Raw genomic sequence first — 18,196 nt, 5'->3', positions numbered from 1 at the left:
AGTCGGTGTGCGCTTCGTCGAATACATAGTAACGATATTAGGCGCACATATTCAAATAGCAACGCCAACAGGAAACGATAAGCAACACCATACGAATATTATTTTGTCTTGTTAACATTAGAAAAGTTTTAAAATCAACAAAGTCTTCTATTATGTCGTGTTTTCATGTTTTGTCCGAATCGTTAAATATCGCAATAACACAAGTGTGTCGTGTATCAATTTTGGTTGACAAATAATGCTGTGGATTGGGACATCATAAGCCTTTCTAATAGTGATGTATACAGTTTCTATGGACCAGTGTTTTTCAGCCGTTTTGAGCCACGGAACACTTTATGTATTAAAATAATCCTGCGGACCAAATGAAATTTTATAATGTTGCAATAAGATAAACAACACTACAACAATTTATTCACTTTCCATTTGTCTCCGCGTTCTGTTAGCTGTACTAAATATCCAATGGTAAACTGGGGCTACCACGCGAGCTCAGATACATATATCTGTGATACCAAGCCCAAAACAGCGGACCATCTTCTTGTGTGCCTCCAGCTTACCACCAGTGCAGCAAGTGGGACCTTTCAATATACAACTCCGTCTCAAAAAAGTGTGCCAATCTGTGGTGTATCAACAAAATTTACAAGACTCGATGGAAGAAGAAGTGTGATATCTAGGCCTGTTTTGCATGAGCACAATATGCTACTCAGGCAAGAATTGAAAAAAAAACACCAGAAGGTCTTGTGATTTTGGTTCTTAACCGGTGTTCTACGGAACACTGGTTAAATTAACATTTTTTTAGCGGAACACCTGACAATGTTTCACTGAACACTAGTATTCCACAGAACACCGGTTGAAAATCACTGCTCTGGATCACAAGCACGGTATTAAGTCAAAGCATTAGCAGAGATAATTATGGAGTTTGTTGAAAGCGATTTTCTGAAAGCTTGATTGAGTTGTAGATTTTTTAATGTCTTGCTACATTTTTAGTGTGGACCTTAGCTTATTGAGAGACTCTGAGTCTCTAGCTACAAAAGGATAATTTAGGGTTTCTGTCTAGGCCCTATAGGCCCTAGGGGGATGATTGCATACAAAAATTAAACAAGTTAAATGTAATGCTAAATGTATTTTTTGTTAATCAAAGTTACAATATCTTATTCGGAAATTGAGAAATAATTACCGTATCCTGTCTAACTCTAACCAATTTAGGTTATTGCGACGGGTGTCAGAAAATCGACATTCTCCAGCCGTGAATTTTAGGCCAGATGTTTTTATAATTTAATTTGTTAGTTAGAAACATGTTATAGTGTTACACACTTCCCTCGCTATGGCAAAATAAGAGATAATTCATATAACAATAAGGAGGTTATGCATCATGCAAATAATAGGCTATACGGGTGTGTGGTTATAAGATACTTTACAAATAAAATTGACAATTGTAGGCTAACAATTAGTAGGGGAAGACACATGACCCCCTGATTTCGTGGGATGAGGAGATTGGACGCACACATAAGCGAGTAGATAACACATAGGCTACTGTTACTGAATTATTTTTTCCAAAGTAGGTGCGTAGGGGTGGTGGGATTTATTCAACAACTGCAAGCATTTTCAGCAAAACTTGTTGTGATTACTTATATGTGTACTCAGAGATGGGCAAGATCACCAGTATTGGTGATCTTGAAGATCAAGATCAAGATCACCAAGAATAGGTGATCTTGAAGATCAAGATCACCAAACTATGTGATCTTGAAGATCAAGATCAAGATCGTGATCTTGAAGATCAAGATCACTTTCAAGATCACTTTTTGTGTACCGGTACTTGAAAAAAAATGAAGTTTTTGATCAATGATGTAGTAAAAAATAATCACTATAAGCAACCTGGGTAAAGGTATATAGTTGGTATTGCTAACTTTTACTTTTAACTACTCGATCGCTGGCCTAAGAATTGTAATAAGTTAGTGACTGTTGCTATCAGGCCTATCAATTTTTGACGTAGTTTGCGTAGAATCGCAACGTCACACGTAAGGCCGAGGTTAATTACAGTAGTAAGTTACTGAAAAAGTCGCAAAATTTGAAATTGTTTGTATACTTTTTATTTATAATAAATGAAAATAAATAAACTTCAAACTGCATAATTTTTTACCAAATTTTTGTCTGGTTCATGTGAGAGTTTTTATACGTGTTAGGCTTACTAAGTAGTTTTAGCTTTCACTGTAATATGTCAATGTTTATTGCACCATTTATCCATCTTGCAACCTTGATAGTCTTGATACTGTTGTCTGCTATCAAAAAAGTTCAGAGGTTTGCGGTCAGACAAACCGCTCCATACTCAGACCGTAAACAAGTCTTGGTCTGGTTGATTTGCTGCAATAAACCACTTTGCATGACCAAAGTCGGCTGGAGTCCAGATTTTTTAACACCGCCATTCTAGACTTTTGAAGCATCTAAAATTGGGTCAAAGAAAGCAAACATTTCTTTTAATTCACACATGGAAATTGTGAACAAAGTTAAATCATTTTTTATTATACGTCAACATAAAGTACACGGAAGTTGACTTCTTTATTATGACCAACACAGAAAACTTTTTCAATTTTGAAATGGCAACACTGACCAGATTAGATAGAGACTTTAAATCGTTTTTTGTTAGACACATATCATATTAACAGTGGCTTAATGTTAATAGTTACCACTAACTACTTTGTGCAGTACGAGTTCTAAAAAAATGCCTCTATCTACTAAGTAAACTTCAATTTTAAAGTGATCTTGATCTTATTGTTCTTCAAGATCAAGATCACACAAAAAAAAGTGATCTTAGATCAAGATCAAGATCACTAAAAAAAAAGTGATCTTGAAGATCAAGATCACTTGTGATCTTCAAGATCAAGATCATGCCCATCTCTGTGTGTACTATACCTCACTTAATGGTTTCTATGGTCCACAGCATTTGTGTGGGTAACATGGGTAACACTCGTTTGCGATAAGAGATAAGGCGATGTCGTAGTTCCCCTTTTGGCTTAGTACGATATAGACTAATTGCAGGACTGTAATACAGTAATTGCTGTTGCAGGTAATACTCGCATTGCTGGTAATACTCGTTTATCATAAGAGATAAGGCGATGTCTTATGTCCCCAAGTAGCATTTTGGCTTGTTTAGGCAAGACAGCAGTGGCTTAACTAGCGGTTTGTGCTGGGGGAGGAGGGCAAAAGTAAAGTCGCTCTACTGGTTGCATTTTAGTAAAAAATTGGAATGGTTGGATGACGTTTCGGTTTTATATAGGCTAATGGGTTGGGTACAGTTTTACCTCTTGTCTAGGAGGGATGCAGTTTCACTTCATGCTCAGGAAGATTTGAGAATTGTGTTACTGCAGTTGCTATGTTGCTGCGTCATCCTTGAGTAAGCATTAAGAATATTTTTTTAAATAAAGTACATAAATATCGTAGGCTATAGGCAGGTAAGTGTCCATGACTGTCCATGCCCTGCCTCCAGAAAGATAGGACTTGACACACATAGAAGCCAACCAGAATAGTAATGGGATAGCGGTGAACAACGCGTGCACTGAGATTGTGCGAGACAAAGATGTCCTCAAATTCATGAGAGTAATGTCTTTGAGGACAAGATATGCTAGCCTATAGGGATTCGAGCATGTTGAATTTGGGACAAGCTATGACAGCAGTGCTGATGAGCAGGTCAGTTTATGTCTGTTGACGGATGATGGGCATGTCATGAATGAGTGGCAAGCTTGTAAGGTCGCAAGCTGTAAAGCAGACGTCTGGAGTAAATAAATGCTGAGGTGACGGTGCAGCTGTGGTGCACGTCGGTGTATCGCAAGCAGCAGCGGTGATGCGGTTGAGAATTCGGTTGTGTCATCCATCGTTGTGTTGTAAGTCTCTCAAGGTCTATCGCATCCCGTCTAGCAGCAACCATGTGGTGAGGGGAGCATCTACAAGAAGCGATAGAGTAGCATCCGCGAGATACATGTAATAAGTAAGGTACCGTACTTGTATTACGTATTACGTACACGTTAGTAGGCCTATAATACAATTAAAGCATAAAAGTGGTTAAAATGACTAGACGGTATGACGTCGTCATGGCAGCAAATGCCAGTTGATGAAGAGCTAGATACGTTAGTATAATACAATTAAAGCATAAAAGTGGTTAAAATGACTAGGCGGTATGACGTAGTCATGGCAGCAAATGCCAGTTGATGAGGAGCTAGAAGCTGTTTAACCCTCTGTCTATAGAAAAAAAATATGCAAGTTTTACCGTTGGGGTCCATTGGACCCCAAATTTCAAACTACTTGTTTTAGACAAAAAAAATCAGCACCGATGATGAAATTAAAGCTCAATAGGAAAGGACGTAACAGACCACAAAAATCATAAGTTATAAACACTGTAGAAAAAGCAAAAATAATTGAAATTTAATAAAGAAGTCATACAGTAGCCCATGCACAAACCAAACTGATACGGAATTGGTCTATTTTTGAGCAATGGTTAAACTATTTAGACATTTGGCTAAAAAACGCATATTAGGCCTACATATTAGTTCACAAGAAATATTGTGAGTTTATGTATTATGGCATTCATTGCAAATGAATTGCGAATGTTTTTGGCAAACGTTGAGTTTGCAAGTAGCACAGAATTGTCTACATTTTTGGTGTTTGTGCCTTTCGCAAAGATAGTATCTAGCCTTCTTTTATTTTGTTGCGGATTTAGATGTCGTGTGAATGAAGTCGAAGCTGGCAATCCAGCAAGCTCTTTTCCTAATTGGATCTAAAATGTTCTTCTCTTTCATGCTGAATGTTGTGCTGCTATTTTCGCCTTGCAATTGAGGCCATATCACAAAGCATTGACAGCAGTGATATCAATCATATTTTAAAATAGAGCTATCGGTCATCTTCTTGTCATTCTTTTGGAAGTGTATTTCCTAACCATTGTGTCAATAGTGTCAAATCCTCTTTTAGTGCTGTTTTAATACAAGATTATTTCGAATGCAGCAGGCTTGGGGTCCATTGGACCCCACGCTAGACAGAGGGTTAAGTATGAGGAAGCAGGCAGGTAAAATCAGTACAATTCCAAACAAAAGAAAACAGCGCCTAAAATAGCTAAACAAAGTTTCTCAAATCATGTTAGCTCCTAATAATTCTGAAAAAAAATTGGGAGAACCATAATTAAGCCTCCATGGGCGCAGGCGGCTTCTCATGATTTCCCCTATCTTTGTGCCACGGAATAAAACTTCAGCTGAGTACAAGGGTAGCGAAGTCGATGTTTCCTAGTTGAAGTAAAAATATGCACAAAAATCACAAATGGTTGCTTGGGAGCGAAACCACAACGCTTTGTAGAGCAGTGCCTGCACTTCTGCATAAAACAAGATTGAGACGCATGCCTCGACATATGCTATATAGGCTAGTTGCACGTAGGTTAAGGTAAAAAGGAATATTAAAATGAGCTAAGTATTGAAGTTACGTTTGACACTGCAAATATTTAACGAAAAATTACATGGTTACGTTTTCCTGAAAAGGCAACTTGTCGGCAATTAGTGAATCTAATGTGAACGTTTAAAAATATTAAATGTGGCGAATGGCGCTTCGACAGGTAAATAAAATAGTCAACATTCGCGGCTAAAATAAACGGTCTTCCGCTGAACAATTTGCTTTATTACTTCCAATGAACGAACAATGAAGATGAGGACATCTCTGCGGATACTTGGGAGGACCATAAATGGAATTCTGAATGAAAGTCAAGTTCCACTATACTCCATTCGTTCATCTCCGACACCGACACACGCCCCATTGGCCTGACACTACAAAAAAAGGCATTGGTGTGCCTCAACCGTCTTCGTACGGGCGTCGGGCTTTTCCGCTCAACCATGCATCAATGGGGAATGGCCTCTTCCTCCTCCTGTGAATGTGGCGCCAAAAAACAGACCGCAGACCATCTACAAGCCACCTAATGGACTGCAATTTGCACATTGAAGTTCAAATTGCAGTTCTCATAGGTTTTGGCCAAATGTTCTCATAATTTAAATTTGTGAGTTAGAAACATGGTACATGTTACAGAGACATTGCTGATCACAATTCCAAAAACGATACATTGTGGCTTCGGCACACCAGTGTCATCTGTTGCTATAAAGCCTAGGAAGTTCTAAAGATGTTGATGCATCACATTGTCGACCAAAAGTTGAACAAATTTTTGCCGCTAACTCTTTGACACTTTCGACATCACTTTTGTCCAAACCAGATTCGTATTAATGGAGCCCGAAAGTAATTGTTTCTTCATTATTTTCATGTTCATACGACCACACTTTGCCATTTAAAAAATTACCTTATCAGTTTATATCGCTTTAATACCATAAGGAAGTAGAACTACAGAAATTATGCAGAGAAAGAAAAACAACCTGAGCATGGTGAAAACACATTTTGATCAAAACAAGACTAAATAAATTATTTTCAAACTAATCGCTTAAACCGGCAGTCAAGTGCTTACCTACCGGCACCGGTACGCGTACCACAGTTTGAGTAGCACTGGCCTGGAGGAACCAAAATGGAAATATTATAGCAGGAGTGTGAGTAAATGCCCGCCCCGTTAGTCTGCCCCGTTAGCTCAGTGGTTATGCGCACGGGTGAAGATCACGCGGCTCTGGTTCGACTCTCAGGGTGTGCGCTTGAGCAACGCATTTCAGGACTGCTCTCTATTCAGCGGAACCTAGTGAATGGAATAATTCCCCGGCAACAACCCTTCAACAATCGGAAACTTCACTCTGCCAATCTCGTTAACCGGTCCTGCGTCAAGAGCCTCTACAAGTATGCGAAACTACCAGGAATAACCGATCAAGGCTTTGTCAGTCCTAGGATAAAGATTCAAAACCAAACCAAACCAATGAAAGTAACCATATCATTTTTAGTCAAAGATTTCTGTTGTCCCAGAAATATTGTTTAGGTATGGTTACTCTTTGCGTATTTTGTGGCTTAATGCATTGTCTTTTCGTTTAAGACGCATACCTTTCTAATTGACCAAATTGTCTGATTAATAACTAGATCTCTGTGAAAGTTAGTTTCAAGGTTTAAATTAGTTTAATACTGTCTTTACAATTGCTTTTTTTTCCAGTTTTTCAAATTTCCACAGGCCTTTTATGAATACGCAAAATTAATTCACTTCAATATTCACTGCTACAGTCACTTCAAGATAGAGAAATTTGTTTGGCCATGCTACCAATAGAAAACAATATTTTTAACACTTTTGTTTTATTCCCAGATTTTGTCTGTGCTGTAACCGCGCAGCGATGTTCACGCATCAAAATTCTTCACGAGCGCTGGCAATACTGCAAACGCGCTGGTTGGCGTACAGCGCGTACCGCGTACAGCGCGGTTGGCAATAGGCCTGCTAATTTACTCAAATAGAGTGCTTAAGTTTTCATGACTATAGATTGATTTGTCAAATTTAAGCTAGTTTGTAAAAGTTTACAATCGATGACACTGAACAAGAATTTTTTGGAAAAATTTTGTTTATCATATTATCAGAGTGTCTTTATTTGTTTTTTGGGTCGCTAATTTCAAAAATAAAAATGGCATTAAAAGTTTTTTTCTAAAGCAGTCACTGCTTCCTCCTGTTCTTTTAATACCAACATTTTTCTTATTTGAGGCCAAACAAATATCCCAATCTTGTACTTTAGCTTCAGAAAGGTTTGGAAAAATCGAGCGAATGTGTTCAAAGGCACAAACTAGTTGGACCCAATGCTTTTACAACTGTTCAGAAAGCCCAAGTTTTTTTTATGTAAAGGTGGAAGGAATACATCAATCCATTCAAAGAGAGGTATTTTTTTGACATTGTGGAAGCCTGGGGTTGGATCTTTTCTTACTGACCAGTCTTTTAGTAGGCCTAGTGCTGCTATCTGCTCTTTTACTCTACAAAGAAGAAAACAAGAATGTTTGGTATGGCCGCCTTGCATTGTATCAAGTCCAGCAATATTCAAAAACGTTTTCAGCAAATATCTTTCAAACCATTGACACTAGAAAAAACCTAGCATCAAATTCGGTATCAGCATTCAGCAACCAAAGATATAGAGAAACACTGAATATGACAGATGAACAAAAATTGTTGTTTTGAGTTATTTTGGCGTATAGGTTGTAGGTGGTCGGATAGTGTACGCTAAGCACTACCGACATGCGACTCCTAGCTCAGAAGGGGCGATGTTCTAACCTTATCTCTTCTAGAGTGCACTGTCTATTAATACCACACTAAAGTAAGCATTGTAGAAGTAGTATAATAATTCAAAGTAAACACAATAACATTAATTAACAATGGTAGAAGCTAATACAAATGAAGGTCACCAGGGCAGACCAGGTTACACACACAGTAATATTACTTAATAGCATAAATGTCCTTAATCAATAGTCCGGGTTCAACCTTGTAGCCATGTTCCGATTTCCGAATGTCATTTCTTTATTGTCTTTTGTGCATCGCTTTCCTTCACTTCACTTCACGTCCGATCGCTGAGTTGTTGTTTCCAAAGTCCCTGTTTAGTATTCATCCGCGGCGCGAGCCACGCTCCAGCCTTGGCGACCTCTAGCGGACAGAACTATTTAGACGCAGGCAGAAATGTAAAGGGGAACGCCACATCACTTGGCGCCAGATGATTAGATCATGAGTAAACGAAATGTTCAAACATCGACATGTTTCTTGGTGTGACTTCTCGATGAGGATGCCGGTGGCTCGGACTGATGCGTTTGCAGGAATCTTTATAACAGTCTTGTTTGTAGCACTAGTTTTCTTTCAAATTATGCGGCCAAAACTATGTGTTGTCGGTTGATCATTAAACGTGCACAAGATAGGTAAACAAATGCAATTATCGACGGGGTTGCTGCCCAAGTCTACCCTGGTAATGACGTAGTAGTTAACTTCGAATGGTTCAAACATAAAACAATGACTTATCATACAATAATAAAAATGATGCTCACAAACTTACTCAAAACATAACAGCATGACGGCTGCTGGGTTAACAATAATTGCGGTTGCTTAGAGTGAAAACTACTCCAACACAGAAGTGTTGCGAACATACAAAAAAATAAACGAATCAACTGGTACAACATGATGCGTGACAGTGTGTGTTCCATGTCAATGAAATGTAGTATGTGTACAATGATTAGGTAATTGTACGTGCGAATAGACAAAAGAAAAACAAGGCAAGATTCTGTCAAGATGAGGTTACTCTGTCAAGATACTTCTGGATGAACGGTTCTCAAACATTCGTCAAAATGGAGTATGACTTGTATACGAAGAAAAATGGAAGAAAACAATGTGGAAGGGAGAACTTGATGCCTATTGCAGATCTTAGTACTCTCCAAACGTCGAATGGTACTCCGGATGTACCAAACAACACCACAGACATGCAGAGTGGTACAATTATGCTCAAGTACATGAGTGAGTACAACAGAGGACATAATGATATCATCACTACGAATGGTTGAATGCATTGTGTGCACCGTTAAAGAGTTTAGGAAAGTTACATGCTTGACTTAGCCCACAGACAGATGTCATGGCTGGGTTGGCCACAACCTTCTGCAAAGAAAACTAGAAATAACATGCAGCTATCAGACACAAAGTGTATATAAAACAAATGAACTGTGTATGCAGTCCTGTTATATACAACACATGTTGAGTCTTTAGAGAATTGGTCATCCAGAATAAATACCTGCTGAAAGAGAATCTACAACTGCCTGAAAAGAAAAGAGCTGATATATTTCCTCGCACTGGTCCTAATCTAGTTCCTACTACAAGCAAAGAAACTATGGTATGTAAGAACATACAGTGAGAGGACAGACTTTACACTTGCACATAATCATTGAAGTGTGCAGGAAGACTTACATTACGACCACACCTTGTGCGACGAATCTTCGTTGCAGTCGGTGTCACTGGAGTCAGAGGTGGTGAAGATTTAGGTGTAGGCTGATTGTTCAGCTCTGGCATTTGTGCAGCTTTTAAGCGATCAATGGATACAGTTTTCCTGTTGTCTTTAATGTCTAAAGTAAAATATTTTTCATTTCTAGAGATCACCCGGTAAGGACCTGTGTAACGTGATTGCAGAGGAAATGCAGTTGCATCTCTTCTAATCCACACATACTCACATGACATCAGCTCTGGGTCAATATGGCTTATGCGCTGTGGGTGAGGTCGAGTTGGTGAAGGCTGAATGTCTTTGAAATGATTTTTCAGTGTCTTTACAAACTCATGCTGAGGAACAGCAGCAGCAGTTCCTTCAACCTGAAAATCTCCTGGCATGGCCACGGAGGCACCATAAAGAAGCTCTGTTGGAGAACATTTCAGCTCTTGTTTGACTGTATTGCGCATAGAGAGTAGCACAAGGGGTAGATTATGGTACCAATCACCTGGGTTGTTACAACTGCGTAGAGCATCTTTCAGTCGTCTGTGCATGTTCTCTACTAGGCTATTGCATTGCGGATGGAAGCTAGTAGTTCTGTTTCGACGACAACCAAGGAAATTCATGAGCTGACCCCACAAATTTGATTCAAACTGAGCTCCTCTATCAGAAGTGACAGTTTTGGGCACTCCCATCTGTGAAACAAAACCATACATAAAGGCATCTATTACGGATTCTGTAGAAATGTTCTTCAAGGGTACTGCCACTGGCCAACGAGTAAAACGATCTATTGCTGTAAACAGGTATTTATAGCCGCTTGATTCCGGTAAGGGACCTACCAAGTCAATGTGAATGTGTTCAAACCGTGACTGAGGCATTTTGAAATCCTTTAATGGAGCAATGTTGTGGCGAATGACTTTGCTTCGTTGACACGACTGACACTCTTTTACCCAGCTGGCAATCTCTTTTCGCATGCCTGGCCACACAAAACGACGCGAAATAAGATCATGGGTTGCCCTTACTCCAGGGTGACTTAATGAATGCAACTGGTCAAAAACCATCTTTCTATATCTTAGTGGGATTACCGGTCGAACGACAGCAGTTGAAGTGTCACACCATATGAGTTTATCTTGAACACCTGGGATAGCATATTGGTCTAAGGACAGCCCAGATGCCTGTGGATTGTTGAGCATGCTCTGAACAGCTTCATCACACTCTTGGGCTGCAGCCACTTCGGAGAAATTAATGCCACTTTGCACATGCAGCACACCATTAATTTCAATTCGAGAAAGAGCATCAGCAGTAAAATTTGCAGACCCTTGAATGTGTTTAATGTTTGAAGTAAATTCTGTGATGTAGCTCATCTGCCTGACTCGCCTCAAGATAGATTGATTAGATTTGGAAAGGAATGCACTTACTAAAGGCTTGTGATCAGTAAAAAGAGTAAAGTCCTTTCCTTCTACATAATGATGGAAATGTTTAAGAGTACTGTAGGCCGCTAATAACTCCCTATCAAAGGCAGAATAAGATTTCTGTGTCTTATCCAGTCGTCTCGAAAAGAAAGCTACAGGAGACCAGGACCCATCAATTTTCACTTGCAACACACCACCTATTGCTGTGTCACTGGCATCAACCATCATACTTAAAGGAGCATTTTCCAGTGGATACACCAAAATTGATGCTTCAGCCAAAACTACTTTGCTGTCGAAAAAAGCTTTTTCTGCACATTTAGTCCAAACAATCTTTTTATCCGCACGTGTTTTACCAGAAATCAAGTCATTGAGGGGTGCTAAGCATTGAGCTGCATGTGGTATGAATCTGTGGTAGTAGTTTACCATGCCCAGATAACGTCTTAATTGTTTTGTTGTTTCAGGCAAGGGAAATTCAGAAATTGCCTTGACCTTGTCAGGGGTGGGTCGCACACCATCCTTAGACACCAGATGCCCTAAAAACAGTAATTCACTCTTACCAAATTCAGATTTTGTAGGATTGATGATTATTCCGTACTCATCCAGCCTGCGGAATAACTTATGTAAATGCATTTTGTGGTCTTCCTCATTTTCAGAAAATATAATTATGTCATCTACATATGCCATTACGTTGGTCAAACCATGACAGACATGATCAATGAAGCGCTGAAAGGTGCTGGAAGCATTTCTTAATCCAAAGGGCATAAAATTATATTCAAACAGACCTAAAGGACATGTGATGGCAGTCTTATGTCTTGACTCGGACGACAAAGGGATTTGGTGGTAAGCTCGAACTAAGTCTATTTTACTGAAGATAGAAGAACCTTGCAATCTATGCAACAACTGATTGATCGAAGGTGTAGGGTACATATCAGGCACTGTTTGGACGTTTAAGGAACGATAGTCTCCACATAGACGAAAAACACCAGAGTTTCCTTTAGGTACCATATGCAGGGCTGAGGAAAAGTTAAAGTTGGACCTACTAATTATGCCTGCTTCCAGGAGCATGTCAATTTCTTCTTTGGCCACTTTTAATTTTTCAGGTGACAAAGGGCGAACGCGTGCAGAACAAGGATAGCCAGTGGTTTCAATAGTGTGGGTGATATTGTGCTTGATTGGTTTGTTTTTGTTTGGTGGACGCGTTAAATCAGGATATTTTTCTAAAATTTGTAAGAAGGAATTGGTGGCTACAAATGCTTTGGGTGCACCTACATGTGCTACCATTTTTGGGTAAAGTGGCCATGCAATCGACTGGTTAACACTTCTCAGACAAGATTGACTAAAGTCGACGCATAAATTAAAATGTTTGAGAAAATCAGCACCAAGAATATTTTGAGATACTTCGGCCACTACAAAAATCCACCGAAACCTTGAAGTTTTATCACCAAACTGCAAGTTCATGGTTCGATGTCCAAAAGTGGCAATGGAAGTTCCATTCACCCCCACTAAAGAATGACTATGTGTTTTTAAATGTTTTTCAGACTTATACGGCCTAACCAAGCTTATTTCAGCGCCACTGTCTATCATGAAGCATAAACCTGACTTGTGATCCCTAATGTGAAGAAGTGGACTGTGACTTTTATGAAATGGAAGTTTTGTCGCACTGGGCACAGTCGATCTCGCAGTGCAACCTACCAGTTTCCCTGGAAAGAGCAAGGAGGGTTACATTTGCGAGCATTTGCACCAAACCGTTGGTGATAGAAACACATTGTATTGTGTGTTCTAGCCACGCGAGAGTAATTTGAGGGTGGAGCTTGTGGTCTTGGTGCAAACCTAGCATGTGATGGACCTGTGTTCTGGGAAAAAGCTTGGCTTGGAAGAGTCCTCATTAATTCTTGCACTGACTTGGTCAATGACTCCAGCTGTAAATTTACCCTAACCATTTCAGACTGCTGGGGCTCTTTGTTTACAGCACCCACAAAAGATAAAGGGGCAGTATGCTTCATAGCATGGTCTGCTGCTATTGCATACTCCTCTAGTGAAGCCTCATGAAGTGGTGCCAATGCAATTTTAACTTCTTGAGGAAGTTTGTCGACCAACATGGACTTAACCACAGAGTCAGACATGTCAGACTCCGAGATATTTATTCTCATGTTAGCCACAAATTCCGAAGGTTTTACATCACCTAACTGCTTGACAGAAACTAACCTTTGAATTTGGTCACATAAGGGTTCTGTGAATTTGCTTATCAGAAAGCTTTGGATGTCCGGGAATTGCTTTTGTCTTGCCAAAAGTGGTTGCACTGCAATCATAGTTGATGAATCCAGACAAGACATTAAAGCTTCAATCTTGTCTGAATCCTCAACTATGCTCCACTTCTGGCACACTCTATTGAAATTAGCAAACCATGCCTTAGGGGCAGATTTGCAAAATTCTTGGGTGACTCGTTTACCCGGTTTTAAAATGGAAGTTGTTGGGTTGTTCTCTGTCATCACGCTGTTACTAGTGTTTGGTGAGGTATGAGAATTGTTTTGTGTGATGCGTGATTGGTGGCGTGTATTGTAGGTGTGTGTAGCCACAATGATAACAAAAAATGATTAGAAAAAAAGATTAAGTTAGTCTACACACATTATGGTATATAAATTTACACAAAACACTAACAGGCAATGCACTGCTAGAAGAAGGCTTTGTCGGGGGTCACCAGTTTGGCGTATAGGTTGTAGGTGGTCGGATAGTGTACGCTAAGCACTACCGACATGCGACTCCTAGCTCAGAAGGTGCGATGTTCTAACCTTATCTCTTCTAGAGTGCACTGTCTATTAATACCACACTAAAGTAAGCATTGTAGAAGTAGTATAATAATTCAAAGTAAACACAATAACATTACTTAACAATGGTAGAAGCTAATACAAATAAAGGTCGCCAGGGCAGACCAGGTTACACACACAGTAATATTACTTAATAGAACAAATGTCCTTAATCAATAGTCCGGGTTCAACCTTGTAGCCATGTTCCGATTTCCGAATGTCATTTCTTTATTGTCTTTTGTGCATCGCTTTCCTTCACTTCACTTCACGTCCGATCGCTGAGTTGTTGTTTCCAAAGTCCCTGTTTAGTATTCATCCGCGGCGCGAGCCACGTTCCAGCATTGGTGACCTCTAGCGGACAGAACTATTCAGACGCAGGCAGAATTGTAAAGGGGAACGCCACATTATCACTTAGAGTTGTTTGTGATGCAGCACATCTTTATTTAATTTTGCATCATAAGACAAATTTTTTCCACTCGTAATCAACCGCCATGTGACGTGTTTCTCTTGCCGGTTCATTCTTGTGCATTTCTTGCTTTCGATTCATTGTATGTTGATCAGTTATGTATTTTCAATTAACGTACAAGATCAGTCAGTTTGTTACTTGATAAAAGTTAACATGTGTATGGCCGAAATCGATCGTCATATAAAGTTTGTTTTCACTTTATTGTATTATGTTAAATGCTGTGGTTGCTAGGTTGTATTTGTTTATAGTTTTATAAGTCATCAAGGAAATTTAATCAACTAAAAAGCAACTACTTGGAGCTTTTAAAGATATTTTTGAGAAGTTATATCTTTCCATTTTACTGCAGCCTGTTAAACCATTTCTCAACACTGCTCACTATAATACTAACGTTAGTCAAATTACCCTATTCACCAACCACTACATTTTCTGCTATCTTGGAATAGAGGCAAGAATTTTTAGAAATGAACGACTTGGTCTGAAAGCACACATAGGTGCGCCACGCATCGACCAGCTTGTGGAGCATAAACAAACGCAGTAATTACGCTGATATATTAATGTCACGATTTCTTTCTATCTCTTACCAGGAAAAAGGCTTGGAAAGGTTCAATGACGTAATTTAATGGGTCAAACCGAAAAGCAGTCAATTAAATGTCGAATGACTCTACTAGTGAAATAATAATCTAACTTCTTGAAGGACTTTAACGAACGGCTTCTCAAATAACTCTAATTTCAAACACAATTTATATCAGCACCAATTCTCATCTATACTTGTATGCGATTACTTCAACTCTCAATCAACAATAATTTCTGCACCAAATACAAATCCACAACTCATAACACAACTCTCATAATAATCAACTCAATAATAATCATCATAAATAAATTACACCGCTATTTATAGAAGGTTTCTCGGTATAGTAACTTCGAGAAGGTTACGTAATGTTGCATCACACGAACTCATCGTTCGGTCACGTTGCATTGAACGGCATAAACAAGCAAGTTTAAAGAAGACTCTAGAACTGCACGTAGCAATCGAATGACCTAGAATACACGTTACATAATACAGATTTCTCATTCAAAGGCTACTTCAGGTCATAACCGATAATAACACACCGCACCAGAATTTCATAATGAAAACAGCACATTCTGTCAAGACGCAAAGCAGCCCGACGTGAGGCCTTGCACATTGATTGTGACAATTAAAGATCCACATTTTTATTGCTTCTTTTTGCTAGGTCTGTATGTTTATTTTTCAGAATAAAACAATATTTGATTTATTGCGTTTGCTAGAATAAAGTCAATTAGGAATGCAATTAGTTAATAAATTAATGATTGAACTTATTAACTAGGCGGCGAGGGAATCGATTTCCCATACATTGTAGTATTCCATCAGAAAAGGTTGAAATCATTGTTAGCAATACAGTAGCTACTACAAGTAATTTGAAATAATAGGAACTGCTGTTAAGTTTTTGTTTTCTTGTTTTAGACAACAGTAATATTTTATATTATTCTAATAAGTCATGGGTGGAAAGAATGACATAACAGTAAATGCTAGCACATCAGAAACAGAAGCTGATCTTATAGATAAACTAAAGAATAGAAGTTTTTGCTCATTTAATTTAAGAAAAAATATAGGCCTACTTCATTCTGGTATGCGAGCACTATCATCTCTAGTTGATGGCCATGACTTCATTAATGGATAGGCCAAGTACACTTACTATAATAAACGTTATAAAAAAGTATAGGCTCTTCACTATCGCTAAGTAATTCAAGCTATGCCAGTGCAGTAGTTTTTAAACTTTTTGGAACTACTGTATACCAGTGGCGTAGCTAGGAAATGTGCCGCCCGGGGCGGATTCAGATTTTGCCACCCCTTCAAGAAAAAACATGTGAAAATGAAATGTGTTTTTCATTAGATTATAATCAAAATCAAAAATCGTAGTGTGAAAGTGCCGCCTCCAGACGTGCCGCCCGGGGCGGTCCGCCCCCCTCCTTAGCTACGCCACTGCATACCAAAAAAAATTCGGAATTTATCGCGGCACATTCACTTATTTCGTCACTGTTTCTTTAAGAGCATTGCTTTTCATTAACTTTTTGAATGAAGCTGTTACATTGAAAAACTATACATGAAAGAAGTTAAGTTACTTTTGTAAAAGGCTACCCGACGGTGGTTACGGCCCTAGGCACAATGCAGGTCAAATTTGACTGTTTTTGACTGTTGTTTAATTTTTGCACAATTGGATCCAAACATGTGTAATCAATCCGAAGCAGAGTAGGTATGGGAAAAACGTAAATTAACTAGCAGCTCCAATATCTCTAAAACGATAAGATTCCCAAACTGTAACCTTTAGGCAACCTTGATGCAGTGTATACTTTTTTCCGAAGGCCATTTGCGTGACTTAGCCTACTTTCCCATCAATCTTTTACTGGTGTTGCATGTTTTCTTTCAACTTCTACTTCAATGTTTCAACATTGTCACTTGAATTTCAGGTTGACCAAAGTATAGTTTTTCATTAATATGAACGTGTAAGCTATAGCAAATAACATAATTGTAAAATGCAAACATTAAAATCGTGTTGTCAACTAATTTGTGTGTTGATGTTATCTTTTTTGTGTTTGCAATATTTTTTTGCAAACAAAATTAAACGGCAATCCAACAAAACTATTGAAAAAATAGATGGTGTTTTCAACTCAACTGATTCTCCAGATCAAACAACTTTAACATTTGCTCGTTCGTTTGAAGAAGACTTCAAGGTAAACTGTTCAGGTTGGAAAATTCACCAGGAATGGAATAACTCAGTAAAACCTCAGATCACTTTGGATCCAGACAAGTTTCTTTATCCTGGATTGATTTGGGGACCAAACAATATGCTCATGGGCTTGAAACAGTCTATTTACCTTGCCATAAGGTTGAACAGGTAAAAGAACCTTTCTAGCTGATGGTTACCGGTACGTGAAATCATGTTTCAAACTGTGCAACTGCAGGACTGGCTTAGGTTTACGTCGAAAGCATTTAAGCTGTTGTTGGTGAGTTTTAGCAAATCAGCAAATGATATTTCACTTTTAAATGCCTTAAAAACAAATTGAAGTTATAAAGTATGAAAAGATTTTTACGGCGTCGTGAATATAGCTCTTAATGCAATGTACTGTAAGCTAGACAATTGTTTTAAAATATTATTCTACGAACATCTTGTCTTATCCGAAAGAAACAGGGGTAATTTTGAGTGACAAAACTTTTATTGAATAAGACCCCCTTAAATTAACTTGTCAAGTGCACATCGCGACAATTGTTGTTTGAGTCAATCACTTCCACTGTACACAACGCGACAATAGTCGATTTCGGTATCACATCCTTTGATTTTGCTTCGTTCTCTAGAAGGCGCTATATTACAGTACAGCGTGTGAAGAACCCAGGAACATCGTTTCCAATGACAATTGTGGTCTGACAAATAATGCAGTAGTGATGCGATTACACCAGAAAACAACAGTTCAATATTGAATTCTCCGGAGTAGTTAAATCCACAAAAGGAAGCAAAAACTATAAACAGAAGTAAAAGAAACGCTTTTGGGTTGCGCGATTCACAACACTCCAGTCTATGAAGTAATAACGAGACAAACATAATGATGTTTCTCGGCAGTCGTGTGTAG

At 38.7% G+C, this 18,196-nt stretch overlaps 1 protein-coding gene across 1 annotated transcript; it reads right to left on the bottom strand.

The window, feature by feature from the left end:
- Positions 1-12,966: 12,966 nt before the first annotated feature.
- Positions 12,967-13,767, bottom strand: LOC145787238 (uncharacterized). Its single transcript, XM_082598955.1, has one exon. The coding sequence runs from the start codon at positions 13,765-13,767 to the stop codon at positions 12,967-12,969; it is 801 nt and encodes a 266-aa protein (XP_082455081.1).
- Between the last annotated feature and the right edge of the window lie 4,429 nt (positions 13,768-18,196).

Source organism: Aplidium turbinatum, chromosome 18, assembly GCF_918807975.1.
Source record: "Aplidium turbinatum chromosome 18, kaAplTurb1.1, whole genome shotgun sequence".
Classification (NCBI taxonomy): domain Eukaryota; kingdom Metazoa; phylum Chordata; class Ascidiacea; order Aplousobranchia; family Polyclinidae; genus Aplidium; species Aplidium turbinatum.
The sequence above is the reverse complement of the archived record's forward strand: the minus strand, read 5'-3'. Positions and strand labels throughout refer to the sequence as shown.